The 23,676-nt window shown below is 37.0% G+C and overlaps 1 protein-coding gene across 5 annotated transcripts in view; it reads left to right on the top strand.

Moving 5' to 3' along the window:
- Positions 1 to 23,676, top strand: part of trappc8 (trafficking protein particle complex subunit 8) — a 78,503-nt gene that overhangs the window by 17,454 nt on the left and 37,373 nt on the right. For 2 of the 5 annotated variants that reach the window (XM_067417117.1, XM_067417120.1), the window contains 13 exons: positions 827 to 910; positions 3,584 to 3,673; positions 3,950 to 4,124; positions 7,537 to 7,690; positions 9,327 to 9,411; positions 9,520 to 9,785; positions 13,205 to 13,320; positions 13,395 to 13,545; positions 13,690 to 13,790; positions 13,963 to 14,068; positions 15,555 to 15,686; positions 16,412 to 16,636; positions 18,648 to 18,756. In XM_067417117.1, coding sequence (XP_067273218.1) covers positions 827 to 910; positions 3,584 to 3,673; positions 3,950 to 4,124; positions 7,537 to 7,690; positions 9,327 to 9,411; positions 9,520 to 9,785; positions 13,205 to 13,320; positions 13,395 to 13,545; positions 13,690 to 13,790; positions 13,963 to 14,068; positions 15,555 to 15,686; positions 16,412 to 16,636; positions 18,648 to 18,756 — 1,794 coding nt within the window. The remainder of the gene's footprint in view (positions 1 to 826; positions 911 to 3,583; positions 3,674 to 3,949; positions 4,125 to 7,536; positions 7,691 to 9,326; positions 9,412 to 9,519; positions 9,786 to 13,204; positions 13,321 to 13,394; positions 13,546 to 13,689; positions 13,791 to 13,962; positions 14,069 to 15,554; positions 15,687 to 16,411; positions 16,637 to 18,647; positions 18,757 to 23,676) is intronic. The other 3 variants (XM_067417119.1, XM_067417121.1, XM_067417118.1) reach the window with 2 other exon arrangements.

Here is a 23,676-nt window from a genome sequence, read left to right as displayed (position 1 = left end):
TATTTAATTAAAATATTTTTAATTTTATTTTTTATTTTGAAGTCATCCTTATTTCAATTAACTTTTAGTTAACAATAACACTTGCACATGACTTATCAGTACACATTATTCCAAATGTTAATTAAAGAAAACTTCCTGCAGCTCTGAAATGACTTTCCTTCATCCACACCAGGTGGGCCGGCGTTTCAAAGACTTAAATAAAGCCTGATTCCTTGATCAAAATGATCATTCCCTACATAATCTGCAAACTCTCATTAAATGCTACTCCTGCTTCTGCTAGAACTGGCACCGGTAGTTTGTGTTTTATGTGTCTCAAAGGCAAATTATGATATGGTTTATTCATTTATAAGAAATCTTTGAATCTTCTTCATTATCCTACATTTAGTAGACTGCTTTTCCTCACAGCGGGAAATGCCACTGGAACGTGCACATGTCTAAGCTATTCAGGAAAATTTGATTTTAGAATTGTTTATTCAGATACTGGATCTACAGTTTACAAGTCTAAAAGTTTAGTACTTTGTAGAAGTTGAAAATAAAAGGGATAGTTCATTAAAAATTAAAATCATAATTTGCATTATATCACTCTTATGAAATCTTTCTCATGATGTGTTTTAGCTTCTGGTAAGATAGTAAAAAAATCATTGCAACTATCAGTATTTAAAATGAACAAACTATTTTTGCAAAGACAGAGAGCAACTGGTCTTGGCATAATGTCTGTTCACATCGCAGGGTTTGGGGTGGGTTGTGTTTTGGTTTTGGATGCGTTACACTTTTGTGGTTCCTGTCAGTGAGCTTTAACAAGACTGCCTGTCTCTTCTCCTCTCAGACCGCACGGTCAAAGCGAGCGTTCCCTGGTACTCTGACTGGAAAGAAACACTCACCCAGCTGAGCTCGTCCAAGTACTACACAGGTATTCCCTTCCTTCCCGTGCTGGGAGTGCGTGAGAGGGCTTTCCTCTGACGCCTTCTCCACATCACTTCCTGGCCCAGCTCGCTCCGTAGCGGATCTGTCGCTAAATCTCCTTTCCTCTTTCCAATCCAGCTTCTTCCTTTTTCTCAGGATGTTGGTGGTGGTCTTTTAGCTTCTTGTGTGTGTGTTTTAGATAGATCCAAGGGAAATGACTCATTGTGCTGAAACTGTCTTGTAATGGGTTAGCAATTTCTTCATTATGTCCAATCAGTTTGAGTTCCAATTAAGAGTCAGACAATAGTTAATGATAGTTTTGACTGAAATTTAAGTGTTATTTCAGATTGTTTTGGAAGGTTTTCAGCTCAATGTGTCATTTTATCCGTTCAGTCACTAGTCTCCTCCTCTCTGTAGATCCACTGTTCCTCTTGCTGTGAAGTAGAGATTGACTTTATATGCACTTTTTACACTTTTGAAAAATGGTTTTGTTCTTGTTATACACTGTAAGAAATACCCTGATAAATTTACTTTAAAATACTGGCAGCCGTGCTTGCCGGAAATTCACCCGTAAGGTATTACAGGATGGGATATTGATACCTGTATATTTAACAACTAATAACCATTTATTTCATTAAGTGATATAGTACTAATAAACCAATTAAAATCTGATATTTACCTTAAAGTGTACTGACGTACCACCATAATAATATGAAAAAGTTGTGAGAGAGAATTTTAAGTGGCATGTCCATAAAACATAGCCAATACTTGTATATAGACATTCACAGGGTCATTCACAGGCCACACAAAGACAAAGCACCATTTGGGAAACACTTGGCACTAAAATAATCATTGACTAAATAACAGAAAATGTAACGCAAAACCCCCTAATGCACATTACTGATACTAAAAAGGAGAATAACCTATAAAGTATTTATTGCTATATATATAGTGCTGTCAAATCGATAAATCATGATAATTTCATCCAAAATAAAAGTTTGTGTTTATGTTATGCGTAGTACACACGCATAACATAAACACAAACTTTTATTTTGTGTATGTATATATATATATATATATATATATATATATATATATATATATATATATATATATATATATATATATATATATATATATATATATATATATATATATATATATATATATATATATATATATATATATATATATATATATATATATATATATATATAATAATATAACCCTAACCTAAGTTGTATTAATACACTTGCTCTTTGACAAGTAAAAAGTTTTTGTATATTATTTATACTATGTGTCTGAACAAGAAGCTTACATTACAGTTTAACATTATGTTTATAAGTCACCAATTGGACTCCTGTAGATATACCAAATTTATATTATAATTATGGAAATTACCTTATATTAATAATAATTTTAATTATGATTAATCTTTATCACTTCATTAACACATTGTCTGCTGACAGCAGGAGACTTAAGTGGAATACACAGCGTTACTGCAGGGGGTATGCTAATTATTGTTTAAAAATGTAAATGTCATTATGCAGAAATTCAGTTTTAACTGTAACCATAGCTAAATGGTTGATTGTCCAGGCCATAATTCAACATTGTTTTACACCGTATGCAGCAGGGGGGATCTTTTGACTAATACAAGTTAAAAGCTCCTGTTTTAAAGCATAAATCAAATCTAAAGAGAAAAAATTGGTAAATTAGCCTTGTTCATCTCACTAGAATATTGCCACTGTAGTAACCATTAGAGCTACATTGAAAACAAGGGATGTGCTTTATTGATTATACAGTAATGTGTTAAATATGCTTTGCTGTATTGTATTGTCGACATGGTGCATCATGCCGTGTGCTTATTGTCATGATTCAGAGAGGACCATTGATTGAGATGAAATGTCAAGGAACTGAACTAATGAATCTTGAGCATAAAAATCATTACGGTACATCCTCATCTTCCCTCATTGCTGGATAGATTGAAAGGGGGAAATTGATCCTGAATGCTGATGCGTGCCTTCAAAACAACCTGTTTTGAACGTCCTTCTTTTCTTTAAGCAAAATGGGGTTGAATCTAAATTAGATCAAAGTTTCAGAGGGATGTCAGGTTTAAGGTGCTGTTATCCGGGTTTAAGGTATGGTCACATTTTCTGTTGTTCCGTCAATTTTTGTGGGCGAAATCAAGTAATTTCGGTAGGAATACACACGACACGACTGGGAATTTCATGTGAGGACAAAAGATTTCCCCAAACAGACTTGACCAACAGAAAGCTGCTTGGTTTGACTTGTGTGTGAAATGTGCTTCATACACTATTGAATGACAATAGACCTTTTTGCCCACAAAATTTACCTAAAATTTGACTAATGTGACACACCTTTATGCCTCAAAATTGCAGGATAATTGAGAGTATTTTACATGCCAATTTTTTTAATTTTGAAGAGCTGAGTTTACATTTAAAATGTAAAATTATTAGGTTGAATTTTCATCTAAAATAAAATATTAATTCATTTTGGATCTGTTATTTGGCTTTAAAAGTTCCCATTTAAGCTATTTGTCATGCCGTTCATAATGTGCTTCTCTCCTCTTCTGCCTGGAGGGTTGGTCATGTGGCCTGTATTAATCTTGTTTCAGAAACAAGACAATATTTCTTTTTGTGTGTGTGTGTTTATCTTACAGCCACTACACCATGGTTTGAGACTTACCGTGAGAACTTCCTGCAGTCCATGCCAGCATCGGAGCACGAGTTTCTCAACCACTATCTGGCCTGTATCCTTTAAAACACTGGAAAACAACTTTCTTTTAAAACAACTGTTATATTGTGAAATATTATTCCATTTAACATCATTCTAATATTCTTACCCAGTCTGTTCAGATTTTTGATAGTTTTGATGGGGCAAGAATATATATTTTGTCACTCTTGTATTTTTTGGTGGGGTTGTATACCCTTTTTTTCTCCCAGTCTTTATTTATTTATTTATTTATTTATTTATTTATAAAAAAATAAAATCTGTATTCTGTGAGATCTCCTGAACTCGGCTGAAGGTATGTTGGTGGTGTCGTCCCATGAGGCAGTGCCGACAGAGCAGTTTCTCAAGCTGTCCCAAGAACAGCACCGAATCCAGCACAGTGGAGAATACACCCACCCCAAATGGTTCATCCCCAACACGCTCAAATATTACGTCCTTCTTCACGATTTCAGTGATGGAGACGAGCAGAGGTGTGTGTTTGTGTGTGTGTGTGTGTTTGCATGCCTGTCTGAAGTGGTCTCCTTGTACCAGTGTTTCCTTGATTGCTTTTCTTTCTTTTACAAAGTTTAACAGTCTGATGAATAATAATCATCATTGATTGACTCTTGAAAAACCTTAAAGGTGCAGTGTGTAACATTTATGAGGATCTACTGACAGACATGCAATATAATATACATAACTATATTTTCAGTGGTGTATACATCCCTTACATAATGAACTGTTATGTTTTTATTACCTTAGAATGAGCAATTTCTATCTACATACACAGCGGTTCCCCTTACAGTGAAATATCATTTTTGCGCTGCCATGTTTTTACAGTAGCCCCAAACGGACAAACTGCTCTACAGAGTGCTAGCTACTCTCTGCCGTTTCAAACAATGACATATTTGTCCTGTGTCAGCAACCATAGCTTCTCTATGTGCTTCGAAAGGGAGGAGGGAGCGATGGGCGTTTGTAATTTGCAACCTCACCACTAGATACTGCTCAAATTTACACAGTGCACCTTTAAATCAGGTATACTTGGCTGCTTCAACCATTACACTTTTCTTGGATATGCCACACTTGAATGTTAAAAAGGATGGATCACCTAAAAATGTAAATGCTGTTATTATTTTAAAATAAAAATTGACTTCTTATATTTTTACAGAATGTTGCAGGGCTTATCATAAATGATTTATCCATGCACATTATATATATCTTTTTAAATGCATATGCCTTCATAATATTTAATCAAAAACCTTAACCATCCCTCCCTCAAAACAATTAGTTCCTTTCATGACGTCTCGGCGGAGAGTGGGACTAAATATCCTCCACAACTGACTTCAAACTGGCATTCAAATCTGCCTATATTTAGTTAAAAACGCTCATAAACCTTCACACTGATCCTTTCCATACAATATCCATTTATAGTTACTAAGGTTGGTCAAGCTCCAAAAAGATAAAAAAGCACCATAAAAATAGTCCAAACAACAGTATTCCGAGTCTTAATTTTAGGTCATTATTTATTTACTGAAAATCTTCCCTTCCAGTAAGGTTATTAATTCGAAATGTGCTGCAACTAGCCCAATGAGTCAGTTAGTTGATGAATCAGGGGGCGGAGTCAAAAGAACAAAGATAAATTCCAAGAACTTCGTAAGAATATTCCCAAGTGTAATTTTTGGAAAATTCTTAAAGGCACAATATGTAATTTTCACCCTTAGAGGTTGTTTATTTGAAAAAAAGAAAAAAAAAAGAAAAACAACCTTTGACACCTTGATTTCGTGGAATCTTTTCATAGGATTTGTTGTCTTTTCCTCTACAGCCAGTGGAAAAGAATCTGACAGGACTCGGGCAGAAATCATTTTCATGGATGAGCTAATGTATTAAAGATTTACTGTAGTATGAAGCAGGGTGGGGCTGCAAGCCGTTGGAGCGGACTGAGGCCGCTAGAGGGATTGCTAATGAAAGAAAAGTGTAACACGCGGCTCGAGAGCAGTGACGTTTTTATTATGCCACAGACGACCGCTTCGTGCGTATGTGAGATAAAGCACTGTGTTTTATCATATTCGATAAATTTGAGTGTGTTGAAAGTTGTTATAATGCGACTGTGCGTTCACTCGGCAGCTACTATGAGACACTTGTTGCACATTGCAATGAACTGGATCAGTATTAGCTATGGTAAAACTCGTACTCGTGGTAAATCAAGAAACCGAGATTTAAACAATGAGACTAACTGTGTTGAGGTATATAACAATCAGTTTTCTGTCTATGAATTTATCCAAACAGTTGCTCGTCTGTCTAATAAAACACATAATATATTAAAGCCTCTTTGGTGTTTCCATGGTTTCTACAAAATAAAGCATGAAATCGAAGGGTAGCTCAGGTATATGATGTCATTGATAGGCGACGCACGGACACGGTCCATGTCCTGGTTAAAATTGCGCATTTCTCTGGATTTATGCAAACATTTGGGATAATGTAAGTACACAAGTCAACAAAATATAAAACATTGTCATAGTGCTTTTTTTTAGTTTGAATCCACAAATCTTACATATTGGTACCTTTTAAGTTCTCAGATATTTCCTTAGTGAAATCAACGTATTTTTAAGTATATTTCAGTATTTTTATAAATGATTGATGTGCACATCATTTTCTTTGTGATTCATGTACCCCCATAATCTTTAATCAAGATAACTTCCACTCCCACATAAATCCTTCTCTGATGATATTTTTACTGTGATGAGGGCGGGACAACCTGTCACTCACGTGACATCACAGCAATTGCAATCCTGATTGACTTAAGTCCACCCTTGATTAAATTCATAGTTAACTGAATGAAATCTAGCTCGTTTGAGAAGTGGCTTGTCTAAGAATGTAGGTGAGGGGAGGTGTGAAAAAAGTGCAGCTAAATTGGAGACTGGAACTAGGCCTGACTGCAGAATCTGACATGGCCGCCTCACCATCGTGAGAGTTTTTGACATGTCAGCATGACATCAGAGCAAATCGGATCACTCTCGGACACGTTTCGAATCGGCATGCATCTTGTGGGGATCACTGGTGATCGGTTCAGTGCAGATTTGCTCATCTCAAACAAGCATCTCAAACAGTACTTTTATTTTGGTGGTTATACACAGAAACACATGTACATACATAATTAAACAAATGGGGGTTTCTTGCTATAGGCAGTGTTTAAATTTTTTAGAAGCTAGATTCAATTCTACTTTAATTATGTAAGCTAGAGGTCAAAGGAAACAGGAAAAAGTACTATTATTATGATTGTGTGCGTTTGCATAACTCTACATGTACATGTTAGATTTATTCATTGTTACTATTACTGAAATACTATAATTAATTAAGCCAGGATTCTAGCTGAACTGGAACAAGTGCCGAGTGAATCATAAATGCTCTTTATTCCATGTGCTATTCAAAGCCTTTGATATTCCCACTGCTTGTTCTGATTCTGCAATTAAACGAAAAGAGTTGATTAACACTGGAAACATGTATCCAACCCTGCCTCGGGGATTAAAAAACGAAAGTGATGTCAGGAGAAAACATTCCTGCTTTTCTTTTGTAATTGCATACATTTAATTAGAGAAAGTATCATGAGTAGAATAAAAATGAACCAGTTAAAGACAACATAAACTGCATTGTGATTTGTGCGCTTTCCTATTAATATTGATTTCTGACATCAGCTGAGCGACAGGCATGCTTGCCGTCCTGTCCACTTGCTCCTCAGAGAATACTGCATGTAGATAAGTTGCCAATCACAGTAATCGTGTGCTGACTTCAGCCTCAAGGTCTGATGAATAGAAGATAACTTGACAGTGGGGAGAGATATTAGGCTGTCATGTGTATTTATGATAGTAGAGAACAACTATTAATGTCTATCTCTGTGTCTCTCAGGGCGGACAGCGTGTACGAGGATATGAAACAGCGTTATGGTACTCAGGGCTGCTATCTGCTCAAGATAAACTCCCGGAGCGGTAGCACTGGTGCGGACGAACAGATGCCGGACCCTTGGAGTCAGTACTTACACAAGACCAGCATGCACAACCCTGTGAGTGCTACAACCTCACTGCAGGCGCTGAACATATAACTCATAAACCTCTGATTATCATCATAAAGCCTGGTCCACATTGCAGTGTTTTCTGGCCAAGAGGCAAAAGCATTGCCGTAAACCATGCATCCTGAAATGGTGGACCATGGTTTGGTTCTAATCACACTGCGAGATGTTTGACAATGCTAGCACCATTTTACTGTTCCTACATTACAGTTAGCAGCGTGTCAGAACACTGGAGGGGTTCACACCACAAGCATTAAAGGGTTATTTCAATATTTCAAATCAAAATTTCCCCATGATTTACTCACCCTTAAGCCATCCTAGGGGGTTAATAAAGGCTTCCGAAGCAAAATTATGCATCTGTAAGAAAAATATCTGCGTGCACTTTTTTTGGGCGTTAAAACCTCCATTTACTGCCGTTATAAAGCTTGAAAGAGCCAGGGCATTTTTTAATATCTCCAATTGTTTTCGTCTGAACAATGCACCTAGGATGGCTTGAGGGTGAGTAAATCATCGGCTAATTTTCATTTTTGGCTGAACTATCCCTTTAAGCGTAATTTATGGTAATGATCTTTTGGTGCTACATCCTCTAAGGGCCATATTAAGAGGTGCAGATTACACCTCATTGTTATTATTTGTTAAATATGTTAACAATGTTATTATAAGAACAGCGACGAAACGCAGTGAGCAGCAAAATAGATTGGTCAGTCCTCTGCAATGAGTAAATCGTCACTCTAGGTAACTAAATAATATCTATAATTAGCCATTTTACTCACCAGTGTGTGTGTTAGAGGCTAAGAATAAGTTTAGCATAGATATATTTACACTCGATGAAAACACTCGCTGAACACTCAGAGAACCAGAGTTTCGCTCTCCATCAAGCGATCTATCTATTTAAGTTCAGCAATCGGATGCGCAGTGTGTTTTTTACAGTCAATGGCATCAACCTTGCAAATCCAGGGTACAAGTAATGTAATATTTTGTTATTTTTTTTAATTATTTGATTTAATTCTTTATTTATCCATGGTGAAAGAGAACTTAAATATTTTATTCTAATACTAAAATAAATATTATACATAATAGTGTACAGTTTTTTTCCATGTTGCTCCATCAAATTAGCAATTAAATATAAGGATTTCTTTGTTATTATGATTTGAATTATAAAAATGTATCATTATTATTAAAAATTAAATATTTTATTAAATATTGAATATATATAATTAAAAAGTAATAAACACATTTGCATAACTTAAAAAAAAACCAACAACATTTGTTTTATATTTTCAAATTTTTTTTTTTAGATTTTAATAATGACTTAATTACTTTTCATCATTTTTTTTTATCAAACCACAGTTTGGGAAACCCTGCTATGATATAATACTTGTATTTTCTATAAAATCCTCCAATAAATTTATCTGAGAACAAATAAATAATTTTGATTGCAATATTAATTGTTTTAGAATATTGAAGTTCGAGAGTTGTCTGATATGAAAAATGTAGAGTGTAATTAAAAAATTTTGTGGAAAAATGTGTTGGCCTAATGGAATTACTGTTGTGTGACTACTATGCTGGATTTGAAAAATCTAATTTGCTTTGCCAAATTAAATGTTCTAATTCTGGTGATGTTTAATAGGAGCTGTATGAAGAATCTGCAGTGAATAATGCAGTTGAAAACAACATCGGTGCAGAGGAAGATGGTCTTGATCCTTCAGCTAAAGGTTAGTCCATTCCAAATGAATCCCATTATCAGGGATTTTTATTATAAACCTCATGAGAATGAGAAATGTTGGTCTAATGTTAATAAGATGTTCCATTCATGTTTGCAGACGGCATCTCAGAGACTCATCCTCTACAGCTGGACCAGCCCGCTAATGCCGGTTACCCAAGCAACAACCCCAGTCAGTCTGTAAACAGTGTGGATGTGACGAAACCTCAAAAACAGGCCAGCTTGGCCTCTCACAACCCCCCAACCCCTCGCGGAACCTGCCTGACCCTAAATGACCACGACCACATCCGGCAATTTATCCAGGAATTTACTTTCAGAGGATTACTGCCGCACATTGAGAAAAACATACGGCAACTAAATGACCAGGTATATTACCACGCAAATTATATGTTAGATCTGGGTTAATCTGGGTACTGTCTTACAATTTATCATCTCGTGCAAAGAAGGCTTCGTCCCATCAGTGAGGCTCTAAATGGGAATAGAGTGTCAAAATCGCGTTTACCTTGTCTAGTAGGACGCTTGAACATTTTGAAACCATTCGCGCGTCTACTGCAAATTAGATGTGCGTATAAATCGAGCGTTTAAAGCGAAAAAGGTGTGCGTTCAAAGCGTTCCATGAGTGATCAATAATACAGGTAGTAGGCTAATTATAAAAGTATTAGTAAAAGATATAAGAAGCTATACAAGCAATGAAGCAAACAATTTAGTCAAACAAATAATGTCAGCGCTAGTAGGCTACATCGGTAAAGTTAAATAGCCTTAAAAAATAAAGTTATGAAACTTCACTTTGCTCTCTGTCAGAACGATTTAGCAGGCAAGAAATTATAGATTCATGAGACCAAAGATCGTTAAGCCCCGCCCACCGATTTCATACACAATGTGATTGGCCTGACCAGAGTTTGGCTTTTACAGCTCAGAAGTGTATTGAGAGTTGCTAGACGACACTCGCGGCAGATTAGATTTGCTGCCGCTAGGGTGCGTCTAGATTTCTAGGCTAGTTTAACGCACCTCAGGACCTCCAAATGCACGTCAACGCGCCTCTCCATTCACTTTACATGGAAGTCACTTAATCTAGATACTCTAGTCACATTTGGTGTGAACGCAGCATTAGACGTAAAGCTTTTCTTTGACTCTGTTTTTATGCTTGCGATCTTCTAACATTAGACTTTGACACCGCGTTTCTTGGCATACTCATTTTATGCATGTTTGGCGTCACCTGTTGTTGTGGGTGTATTATGTAAAAACATGTAAAAGTCTAGACCCTGAATATAAGATGAACCCATTTTTTCAGATGTATTTCTAAAAAATAAACATTCTTATATTCTGAAGAATACAGTATATTTAGAGGTAATACCAAATCAGTCACATGATCCTTCAGAAATCATTCTAATATGCTAATTTGCTGCTCAAGAAACATTTATTATTTTATACATTACTAATGTTGAAAACAGATGTGTTGCTATGATCTTTGATGAATAAAAAAAAATCATTACTTTTTTTTTTTACATTACAGATGTCTTTACTGACACTTAAAATAAATCATATTGACCCAGAATTGAACTACTGCTGGTAGTATATATACAGTATTGTTCAAAATAATAGCAGTACAATGTGACTAACCAGAATAATCAAGGTTTTTCGTATATTTTTTTATTGCTACGTGGTTCAGTAGATTCTCAGAAAACAAATGAGACCCAGCATTCATGATATGCACGCTCTTAAGGCTGTGCAATTGGGCAATTAGTTGAATTAGTTGAAAGGGGTGTGTTCAAAAAAATAGCAGTGTGGCATTCAATCACTGAGGTCATCAATTTTGTGAAGAAACAGGTGTGAATCAGGTGGCCCCTATTTAAGGATGAAGCCAACACTTGTTGAACATGCATTTGAAAGCTGAGGAAAATGGGTCGTTCAAGACATTGTTCAGAAGAACAGCGTACTTTGATTAAAAAGTTGATTAGAGAGGGGAAAACCTATAAAGAGGTGCAAAAAATGATAGGCTGTTCAGCTAAAATGATCTCCAATGCCTTAAAATGGAGAGCAAAACCAGAGAGACGTGGAAGAAAACGGAAGACAACCATCAAAATGGATAGAAGAATAACCAGAATGGCAAAGGCTCAGCCAATGATCACCTCCAGGATGATCAAAGACAGTCTGGAGTTACCTGTAAGTACTGTGACAGTTAGAAGACGTCTGTGTGAAGCTAATCTATTTTCAAGAATCCCCCGCAAAGTCCCTCTGTTAAAAAAAAGGCATGTGCAGAAGAGGTTACAATTTGCCAAAGAACACATCAACTGGCCTAAAGAGAAATGGAGGAACATTTTGTGGACTGATGAGAGTAAAATTGTTCTTTTTGGGTCCAAGGGCCACAGGCAGTTTGTGAGACGACCCCCAAACTCTGAATTCAAGCCACAGTACACAGTGAAGACAGTGAAGCATGGAGGTGCAAGCATCATGATATGGGCATGTTTCTCCTACTATGGTGTTGGGCCTATTTATCGCATACCAGGGATCATGGATCAGTTTGCATATGTTAAAATACTTGAAGAGGTCATGTTGCCCTATGCTGAAGAGGACATGCCCTTGAAATGGTTGTTTCAACAAGACAATGACCCAAAACACACTAGTAAACGGGCAAAGTCTTGGTTCCAAACCAACAAAATTAATGTTATGGAGTGGCCAGCCCAATCTCCAGACCTTAATCCAATTGAGAACTTGTGGGGTGATATCAAAAATGCTGTTTCTGAAGCAAAACCAAGAAATGTGAATGAATTGTGGAATGTTGTTAAAGAATCATGGAGTGGAATAACAGCTGAGAGGTGCCACAAGTTGGTTGACTCCATGCCACACAGATGTCAAGCAGTTTTAAAAAACTGTGGTCATACAACTAAATATTAGTTTAGTGATTCACAGGATTGCTAAATCCCAGAAAAAATGTTTGTACAAAATAGTTTTAAGTTTGTAAAGTCAAAGGTAGACACTGCTATTTTTTTGAACACACCCCTTTCAACTAATTGCCCAATTGCACAGCCTTAAGAGCGTGCATATCATGAATGCTGGGTCTTGTTTGTTTTCTGACAATCTACTGAACCTACTGGTAACTTGTTTGCCACGTGGCAATAAAAAATATACGAAAAACCTTGATTATTCTGGTTAGTCACATTGTACTGCTATTATTTTGAACAATACTGTATATTCTTGACAAACGAATTAAAACAATGTAAAAATGAACTCTGGTTCGGTCCAGGCAATCGAACCAAGTGTGAACTCACCCTTAGCGCAAATAGCCGCTACCTTATTTTTCTGTATCATACAAAAAATCTGTTCTGATAAAATATACAGACCAATGAAATAAAAATAAAGCTTAACCACATCTGTCTTGTTCAAATTGTACAGCACATAAAATGGTTTCATAACAGCTTATACATTAAAATCACTCATTAAATCATGTTTCACTATTAGCTCCAGCATCTTATTATATATTTTCTGTTTACCTCCTTACATTATACAGACCTTTGTAATTCATCATTGTTGGTTGTAGTATTATTTCATTGTTTTGATGTTGATTTACTGCTGTTTTCATTTTTTTAAATATACAAAGCTTGGCTGCTTTCATACATAAGAAATTTAAGAGTACAAGCCAAGGACCTGTTCTTATTTATTTCCTTAACGATTGACAATATGCAAATATATTGTTCCAATTTTATTTAGAATTTTTGTTCCTAAAAGTTCTGCACAGCTTTTGAGCTTTTTTCATTGTCTTCATCTTTTTTTATTTCCCTTTCTAGCTCGTCTCGAGAAAAGGTCTGAGCCGATCTCTTTTCTCCGCCACTAAGAAGTTGTTTGGTGGAGGGAAGGTCCCAGAGAAGAGTATTGCTGAGCTAAAGAACACTGCAGGGCTGCTGTAAGCGAACACATTTCAATGTTTTTGTTGTTCTTTTATCCATCTCATCTGATTATTGGCCCTTGTGATTTCAGCTATCCTTCTGAGGCTCCAGAGCTTCAGATCAGGAAGATGGCTGACCTCTGCTTCCTAGTTCAGCACTATGAGCTGGCTTACAACTGCTACCACACTGCCAAGAAGGACTTCCTCTCAGACCAGGCCATGCTGTATGCCGCGGGAGCGCTGGTGAGACGCACACCGGAGTCGTAGCGCAGCTGCTGCTTGAAATAAGCTCTGCTGATAGGGTCACTGGCATTGTTTGTGTGGTTATCAGAGTAATACTGCCTGAAAATGCCTCAGAGTGATTGGCTGGTACCTCTGTCTCTACAGGAGATGGCTGCTGTCGCTGCATTTCTGCAAAACGGGGCAGCGAGGCCGTACCCAGCACACTACATGGACACGGCCATTCAGACCTACAGAGACGTGTGCAAGTGAGAACATAATATATATAAAAATTTTAAATAAAAACAAATTTTAGTAGTTCTGTCTATTTGTAGGTTAGACAGTTTATGCTGCTTAAATATATGCGCACTTGATTTTTGTGCTTATAATTGTTGCATGTATATAATGTGTAAGAGTATGTTTTTTGTTTGTGCGTCACAGAAACATGCTTTTGGCTGAGCGGTGTTGTCTTTTAAGTGCTGAGATTTTGAAGAGTCAGGCCAAATACTCTGATGCTGCCACGCTTCTGATCAAGATGACCAGTGAGGTGAGCTCAAGTCCCTGTTGACACATCTACATCTGAAGACTGGACCACATTTTTAGAGTAATTTCTTTTTAGGCAACAGGGTTCGTACAAGGTGTTTAAAATGCTAGCATTTGACTTTTAAATTGAGTACTGGAATTTTTTAATTTTTTAATATATTTAAACAATTTTTATAAAAAGCCATATTTTTGAAAAGGCACTGAAAAAACAAAACATCATTATTTAAACATTTTTTTGTTGAAAGATCTTTTTAATGCAAAATTAACTCTGCTGCCTATCGGAGCCATTTCACATGGCTATGAGCGTGATATTGCTCATATATTTAGTATATGATATAGCTTTCATTCTTCAGGCCAAGGAAGTAAAAAAAAATATTCATGGGAGAAAAATCTATTTGGACAAGGAGTTGGACTGATATTAAAGGATATTACTTGTTTATTACTTATTACAATATTAAAGGATATTACTTGTCGTAATATCCTTTATTATTGTTAAAGGGTTAGTTCACCCAAAAATGAAAATTATCCCATGATTTACTCACCCTAAAGTCATCCTGGGTGTGTATGACATTCTTCTTTCAGATGAATAAAAATCAGAGTTATATTAAAAATGTCATGTCTCTTCCAAGCTTTATAATAGCAGTGACTTTTGGGTAATTTCTGAAGTCTATAAAAGTGCATCTGTCCGTAATAAAACTGTTCCACATGGCTCCTGGGGTTTTTAAAGGCCTTCTGAAGCGAAGAGATGCATTTGTGTAAGAAAAATATAAATATCTATATGTAAAGCTTTATAAAGTAAATGATCTAGCTTCCAGGGAATTGCCTTCCGTATTTAACTTATGGAATAAGTGTAGCACCCGTGCCTCTCGCAGTTCAAAATGCTTACGCTAAGTTTGACAACATTGCACACCAGTTATGCTTGTCAGGCGTAGTGTAAGCATTTTGTGTAACAGTTTTATTACAGACAGATCACTTTTATGGACTTCAAAAATGACCCAACAGTCACTGCCATTATAAAGCATGGAAGAGCCAGGACATTATTAATATAACTCTGATTGTGTTCATCTGAAAGAAGAATGTCATGTATACCTAGGATGACTTGAGGGTGAGTAAATCATGGGCTAATTTTTTTTGGTGAACTAACCTTTAAGGCAGTGGTTTTCAAAGTGTGGGGCACACAGGTTATGGTTAGGGTTGTGCTAGACGTCACGCCCACAGAACGTTGGCTGGACGTCTAACGCATATCACATACTTTTCTGGATACATTTCAGAGATATCTCAGATGGCGATATTATCAAGATGATAATTGGCTTGTTTTCCCATTAAAGTAGTGCTTGAAAGTCCTCCTATTTCATTTTACAGTATCTACACGAACCCTGAGGAAAAACAGGTGGTGCCGCCCCAAACTCAAGCTATATGCTGAGCTGTTGTTTCTGTGTCATACAGCTCACATAAACCCTATTCACTTCACTTCTTTCCCACTCTGATAGGACTCTGACCTGCGGAGTGCACTCCTGTTAGAGCAGGCGGCTCACTGCTTCATGAATATGCGCAGCCCCATGGTGAGGAAATTTGCCTTCCACATGATATTGGCCGGTCATCGTTTCAGCAAAGCTGGACAGGTATGTCTGTAGATGCAGGAAGCACACTTTCCTAAAATAGATACACACATCTGTCCTTGTCACCATTACATTAACTCATTGGTCTCTACATGGGTCTTGGTACATAAAAAGTTGGCTACAAGATGGATTCAAATAATTTAAAATAAAGGCCGTTTTTTTTAGTTTTATCTTTTTCAGAGTGGATGAAACCTACATTGGACTAATGATTTATAATTCTCTAAGCCTTTAAAGTCATTGCACCCAATCATCTCAGCCATTAGTCAGTCATGGTCAGGGCATAAATGCTGTGGAATGAGGTCACTGTGACCTCCAATATATCCAGTGCCTATAGAAAGTCATCATACCCTGTGAAAATCTTCAACTTTTGTCACATGACACCCTGGAAAATACATTTTTTGAGCTGTACACATTTTAACCCTCATCTTCAAAGTGTAACATTTAAAACATACTGGACGATTATTACAAATTTTAAAACTAGAATAACAGGGTTGGAGAATAAGCCATCAGTCACCTGAATTAATACTTCGTAGAGCCACCTTTTTCTTTTAAAAACATCAATTAAACTTTTCGGATATGTCTGTACTAGCTTTCCACACCTAGATTGGGGAATATTTGTCCATGCTTCTCTCTCTCTGTCTCTCTCTCTTGACCAAGGTTCTTAGTTGATTATTTAACTTTCTCTTTTATTTAACTCTTTATTTCTCTCGCTCTCGCTCTCTCTACAGAAGAGACATGCACTGCGGTGCTACTGCCAGGCTTTGCAGGTGTATAAAGGTAAAGGTTGGACACTGGCTGAAGATCACATCAACTTCACCATCGGCCGGCAGTCCTTCACTCTGCGGCAGCCGGACAACGCGGTGGCTGCCTTCCGGCACATTCTCATCAACGACAGCAAACAGTCGGCTGTACAGCAGGCTGCTTTCCTCAGGGAATACCTCTATGTGTACAAGGTTAGCCACACACTCAACATTAGCTGTTTATGGTAAACTTTTCACAATTCATCAAGTAAAAAATGTTAGAATGGTACAAAACCTCATTAAAAGGATGTCCACCCATCCATCCCATCCATCCCATCCATCCCATCCATCCATCCATCCATCCATCCATCCATCCATCCATCCATCCATCCATCCATCCATCCATCCATCCATCCATCCATCCATCCATCCATCCATCCATCCCATCCATCCCATCCATCCCATCCATTAATTATATTCTTTCTACTTTAGGTAGAATATAATATGCTTAGCAGTTTTGAAAAACATTATTAATATTTGTAAGTTTCTGTCTAGCAAATCAAAGTCATGTACTGCATCCAACAAAACTTAAATATATTTTTGAGTTATTGATTCATTAAATTTGTACTAAATACTTTTGACCTACTTACGTTTTACTTTACTGTTCCGTAGTTTTTAAAGAAAATAACACTTTTATTCAGCAAGGATGCATTCAGTTGATCACATTGAAGTTACATTAAAGACATTAATATATATATATTTTTAAACATTTATGGACATTTTTAAATTATGCTCTTTTGTTCTTTCTGAAGGATAATGGAAGACTGGACTAGTGATACTGAACATTCAGCTTTGCATCACATTTTTATTTTATTTTAAAATATATTCAAATAGAATTTTAATTTTAAGCAAGCATATGCAGCCTTTGAGAGCAATGGTACTTCTTTCAAAAACATAAAAAAACTTTTGAACTGTAGTGTATTTAAAAAAAACTTTTTTGAAAATGATTATGTGCACACCCATGTTTCAAGATGTAAGGAAAATATATGTGATGATTACACCAAATACCATTTTTACCATTCACCCAATCAGAGTCAGAGGCAGTTTTCACATTGAATCAGGCTACATTTTCTTATGTTGCGCTCAGAACTCTACTCTGAGAGTCACATTTAGGCTATTGACCCAGTTTCCCCCCCAACACAATCAGACTTTAGCCATGAGTTTAACTGTCCATGTCTGTGCGAGACTGCTCTTTCGTCATCGTTTGGTAGAGTCGGTCTCATCAGTGCTCTGTCCTTGGGTGGTTCTGTGATCCACAAAACTCCATCACCTTCAAGCACTGGGCCTGAATACATAACAAGAGGAAATGACAACATTCTGCTTCGCCTCGTTTCTTAATGGGAGTTTTATAATGCAGATCTACCACTCTAGGAACTGTTGTGTAAAACTGTTGTGTTTTTTTTTTTTTTTTTTTTTTTTGTGATGATTTATCAAGCATTCAGATTTTTCTGAGGCACGCAGTGCACAGAAGTCACCAACTTTCTGCAGAGTCAATAATTTCAGACCTCCAAACTTTGTGTGGCGTTCAGATTAGCTCAAGAACAGTACGTAGAGAGCTTCATGGAATGGCCTTACTTCACAAAGTGCAATGCAAAGCGGTGAACGCAGTGGTGTAAAGCATGCTGCTACTGGACTCACCAGTGCACAAAGCAAAGTCCATAAAGACATGGATGAACAAGTTTGGTGTGGAGGAACTTGACTGGCCTGCACAGAGTCCTGACCTCGACCCGATAGATAACCTTTGGGATGAACTAGAGCTGAGAGACTGCGAGCCTTCTCGTCCAACATCAGGGCCTGATGTCACAAATGACACAAATGTCGTCAAGACTCAACTAATCTCTGTAATCCTTGAAGTCTTTGGCCACTCAAACTTTCTTCCTCGCCAGGGATTAAGACAATATAGACACGCATTATATGTATCGTTATAGCTATCTTTTTGCCCGTTACCATTATAGTTATCTTTATGCTCATAGTTACTGGTGTCAATGGGCCTTAATACTGATCATTTAATTTCATATATTTACTGTGCAGAACCAATGCAGGATCACATGACCTTTGTTGGCCATTCAGAAGGCAAGCATTGATGGGGCAAATTGTAGGTGAAAAGAAAAGACGTTCTTCAAATGATGTTGATATTTATGACCCTTTGACCTTTTGCCCTCAGAGCATGAGTCAGTTGACCGGTGAGAGCTCCCTACCGCAGCTGCCTCTGCCCTGCCTGCACAGCTCACAAACACGCGTCTTCTTTGGCCATGAACGCAGACTTGCCGAAGGTAAGCACCCTCTGTTTCTTTCACTCATTCTCAGACACAAGAAAGGAAGAATTTTCTGGAAAATAAACAAAGTATAATTTACTCGCCTCATGTAGTTACAAACCATTATCAGGGATTAAAGTTGTCCATCGCTATGACAAGTTTCCATCATTTGGCGAGCAGAGAGGCCAAGCCCATGTATGAAATCAGTGCAGATCAAATTAAAGGTGTCTTTTTTATTTGCTGTTTTTTGCACTTTTGAGCATTACGTTGAAGTAGAAGTCCGCTGAAAACACTCACTGGCTGAATTCTGCACTCGCAAATTCTCTCATCTTAAACAACATCTCAAACATAATTTCTCTACAAGTAATTCAGAGTTCACACTGCACGGTTTTAGGCCGTATTTTCACTCGCTTACAGGTTTTGCGAAATCGACAACAAATGCCTGAAATCATAGGCAAATCAGTGCACGTTTACTCGAGTGACAATCATGCATTATGAATTATCAAAGATGTGATCTTCAGAAATCGCTAATGATTGGCTGACTTCTGTGAGATATTTGCCTTGCTAAATATCTGGTCCTGACAGCGATTCAAAATCCTGCTGTGTGAAATGTGTTCTGACTGAAAATTACATCGGCAAGGACCTTCAGCCAATGAAAGAGCCGGATACAGGGCAACAGGAAGTTCAGGGAGGAGTTATAGACCAGAATATCAGTATTTTAATAGATGTGTTTACAATTTAATCAAACAGAAATGAAACATTTGCTCGACTAACCTCAACAGCAGCACATTGCAAAATGATATATTCACCTCCAACTCTCCTTGCAGAACACATAATCCTTGCTCCATCTCCCCAACAATTTCCTTGTCCATAATCAGTTTTTTTGTGCTGTACATCCACACACAGATCATTTGGTTTGTAAGCTTCTTGCGGGCTATAATTTTTAATAAAAATTCCAGTCTCGTGCGAGAACTCCGGTCTCATGCACGCGTGATCTTGCATTATTTCCTTAGAACTTCTCGTGTGTGTTTGGTTATGAAACGTTGTTTGCGGAATAGACAGAGATGTCACCTAGTAAAGTCATGCAGTGTGAAACTCCCTGTCGTCGATCCATTGTGCAGTGTGTACAAAGCAGTAACTGAATGCTAGATAGTCAGCAGTGTGAAAAGAGCAGTGATCTGACGACTTTGAAAATCGTACAGTGTGAACTCGGCATAAGGTATTCAGTGACCTAATGGGAGTTTTTGTGAGTGTGCAAGACTGAACTGAGATTATTGACTGCTGCAGTGATGGGGAATGTTCTTTGCTTGCTTTATCTATGTAATTTTTTTCAGGTTTGATCAACTGTTTTGTGTTTCATGCTGCTAAGATAACCAGTGTGAACTCTTACGTTGTTCACATTTTCCACAAAAAATATTAAACAGCAATGTTTTTAAAAATAAGAATAAAAATAAATATTAAAAACAAATCCATCATGGGAATAAATTACATTTTAAAATATAAACCTTTTGCTTCTTTGAATATTCCCTTTCATACAGTGTGTAAAACAGCTGTCTTTAGCCCTATTTGCATAGGATTAGTATTATCTGGTTACCTCTGGTATTTTGTAATAATTGCAGAGAATGTCTTACCACTAACTATAATACCACTAACAGTTGATCTTAATCCCGTGCGAATGGGCCATGTCTGTAATTTGTAAAGTAAAAATTCCCCCGCAAATTACCTACCATATTTCGCAGAACACCGAGGTACTGTGATAATATTAGTCCCATGCGAATCGACATCTCTGTGATTTGGCCAGGATTAGGCGGATCGTATATCATTTTTGCAAGGTTTTTATTTCCTGTGCGTATTTATCTTTATCTTTCATGAAGAATGGAGGCTGCATTTATAATGCGCACCGTTATGAATTCCTGTGCGGGCTCAGAGATTACTTTCACTTTAGAATGAGTACCAATTTGGGAGCAAATTGCTTGAATTGTGTGTTTAATATTAATATCAATATTATTCTTAATGAAAAATATAACAACAGAACAGTACAATGACAAGCTCAATTAAATGGGCACTTTTACATTTAGCGTTAAAACAGAATCTTCCACTGTATATTGTTAGCTCCTCACTCGTGATAAATTAAATCTGACTCCTGCCAATGGTTTGTGCTCAGTTCAGTTTTATAGCGTCTGTTAACTTAACAAAATGATTTGTATTACTATAAAACAACCAAAACATTATGACTGTTTATGATTTCATACAGGTATATCTATAACGAAAAAACATTTACAAGTCTTGACATCATATCTGGGAGATAAGTCCGTAAATTTAAGTAAAATCACAGGCTTTGCTTATCCCATGCGAATGTGCCATGCCAAACTCAGATGTGGGGGAGTAATTTATAAATCACAAAGGTCCCTAGATAATACTAATCCTGTGCGAATAGGGCTTTTGAATGTAAATGGTCTTCAAATTTGCAAAGTTGAAAGTACACAATAAATAGGAATAGAAAGAAAAGCATATCCATTGAAGATGGGACAGTACCCACTTTATATTGACCAGCTTGTGCCACAGAATCACAACCTGTAATTATGATTAATTATTGATGTATATATTTTCTACCGGCTATTCAACATATTATATTGTGTAGGTCTCCAGCTACAAATCTCCAGAGAGACTAATCAGTTGTGGGCTACTCTTACCTATAATTTTGTCCATTAGTTTTCAGATTTTGTGTTGTTCTTACTACTTTGAGTAATGATAAAGGATGGAGCACGTTATTCATGTTAGTGCTCTGACGTATGATTCAGTTATTGAAACATTCCCGCATGTGCACCACAATAAATTAGAAATCTACACTTCGGTTTGTTGATGGACGTACACTTGTTAATGCCAATGGTGAGGAGTTACAGTTACAGAATTACATCTCAAAATACCTCAAAAGGAGTAGCATATACTGAGAAACATCCTGTTCAAGTCGTTCTTGTGATGGAGGTTCTTGTTGAATAACTAGTTTTTCCAATGTTTCATCATCGAACTCGAGCTCGGATTGATAGGGTAAAATCGACGCCATTGAGTCTTTAGAGTGTGTACAATCACTGAACTTTAGGAAGCCTCCGGAACTGAAGATCACTTATGGTAATGGCCGTTTAGCTTCCATCATGCACTGACTAGGCCGTTGGGCAAACCGAGAAGAGCAGGCTTGCAGAAATGAGGGATTTAGATAGAGGACAGCCGTTGTTGCATGTAAACCTGTTGTAGGAGACCTCCAAAACAAAATGAGGAACCTTTAAAATAGCACGTTTTTATTATTTTTGTAAGAAATTAATGCATTTGAGCATTAGAGACTCTTAGAGCATTAGAGCATTAGAGATGTTTCAAAAACATTTCAATATCTTACTTTCTGCAAACTTTTGAAGGGTATTGTATATTCCAAGGTTTTCTGTACAAAACAAGCGTAATTTTAGTCTTCATTCTCTCAAAAAGCAGTCATATTCCCATAAAAAAGTAACCCGAATAGTGACATAATTGATTGTTCCTGCACATGAGTAAGCACAGCACAGTACAACTGTTATGAATTACATATTTTAACATCCACATTAAGTTGTGAGGACCTTTCTCCTCATCATGCCCACGGTGAAATGAAGATGAACACAGCACCATTTATGTACTCAGATAAAAAAAGTAATTTCCATTTAAAACTTCAAAAGAGATGAGTGGTGCTGAGGAGCTGCTCCATACATCACAGAATAAATCACATTTAAAATAAGAGAAGAACACGGACTACCACATTCGATATCTGCAATGAGCTCCGCTTCAATTAAAGAGAAGCAAACAAAAAGACTCATTTTAGAAATATCACCGAACTCAAACGCGTGTAAAAAAACCCCCAAAAAAACAGGGAAATGGACGTTGGAGTGAAGAGAACAGGCCCGAGGAGGTGTGAAAACCTTTTTAATTAAAGTCTTTGCCCGGATCTCACTCTGAAAGGGGGATGGGGAGGGGCAGGGGGGGTGTAGTGATGTGTGTAGAATGATAAATAAATGTACCTGTTGTCTCTTCCAACACTCCGCTTGCCTTAGGCTCTGAATCCCAAATGTCCTCTGAGACACCGGCTAATTGGACATAAGGCAATTCTGTTGAGTTTATATATTCTGAATTCCCCAAATATTTCTTTTTCACTGCCATGATTCGTCATTCATATTTGTAAGGAGAGAAAAAAATGTGCGAGGAAACCTGACGATCATATGCTCCATATTCTCTGGAATGATCCAAAGAGTGTCTTGGGCTTCAGTGGAAGAAGAACATCTGTCCGTCTGTAAAGTGTCACATGACCAATGCTTAATTGATTAGCAACCGATAAAATGAAAATTCTTCACTATTTATGTCATACTTTAACGTTGCTTTGTTTTCAATCCTAAAACGTATTTCTGAGTTTTGAATCCCAGATTTTTAAACTGCACAGTGTCCCCAACGGTATAGTACAATTTAATATAACTGTTTTCTATTTTTATATACTTTAAAATGCTATTTATTGTTGTTTACAATGTGTTGATTTAGAGTTCAAGAAACATTTCTTAATCTTATCAATGTTGAAAACACCAATCATTTGAAATGGCAATATTTTATAACAATGTAAACAGTCTTATGTCACTTTTGACCAATCCTTGCTGAATAAAAGTATACATTTTATTTAGCATGGATTCATTAAATTGGAAAATCGTCTTCTAGAGGGTACCTATTCAAAACAAAGGCGTAGTATGATGATGTCGAGTTTGAGTGCTGAATCTTGGGACATGTGGTCTGTGGATAGAACGGGATAGGACTACGGGATAAGAAACGGGATAGGACTCGGGCAGAAATCATGTTCATGGATGCGATTTATTAACGTTACTGTAGTATGAAGCAGAGCAGCACCGAGTGTTGCGGGAGCGGAGCAAGGCCGCT

This window comes from Pseudorasbora parva, chromosome 15 (assembly GCF_024679245.1).
Source record: "Pseudorasbora parva isolate DD20220531a chromosome 15, ASM2467924v1, whole genome shotgun sequence".
NCBI classification, from domain to species: Eukaryota; Metazoa; Chordata; class Actinopteri; order Cypriniformes; family Gobionidae; genus Pseudorasbora; species Pseudorasbora parva.
The sequence above is the reverse complement of the archived record's forward strand: the minus strand, read 5'-3'. Positions and strand labels throughout refer to the sequence as shown.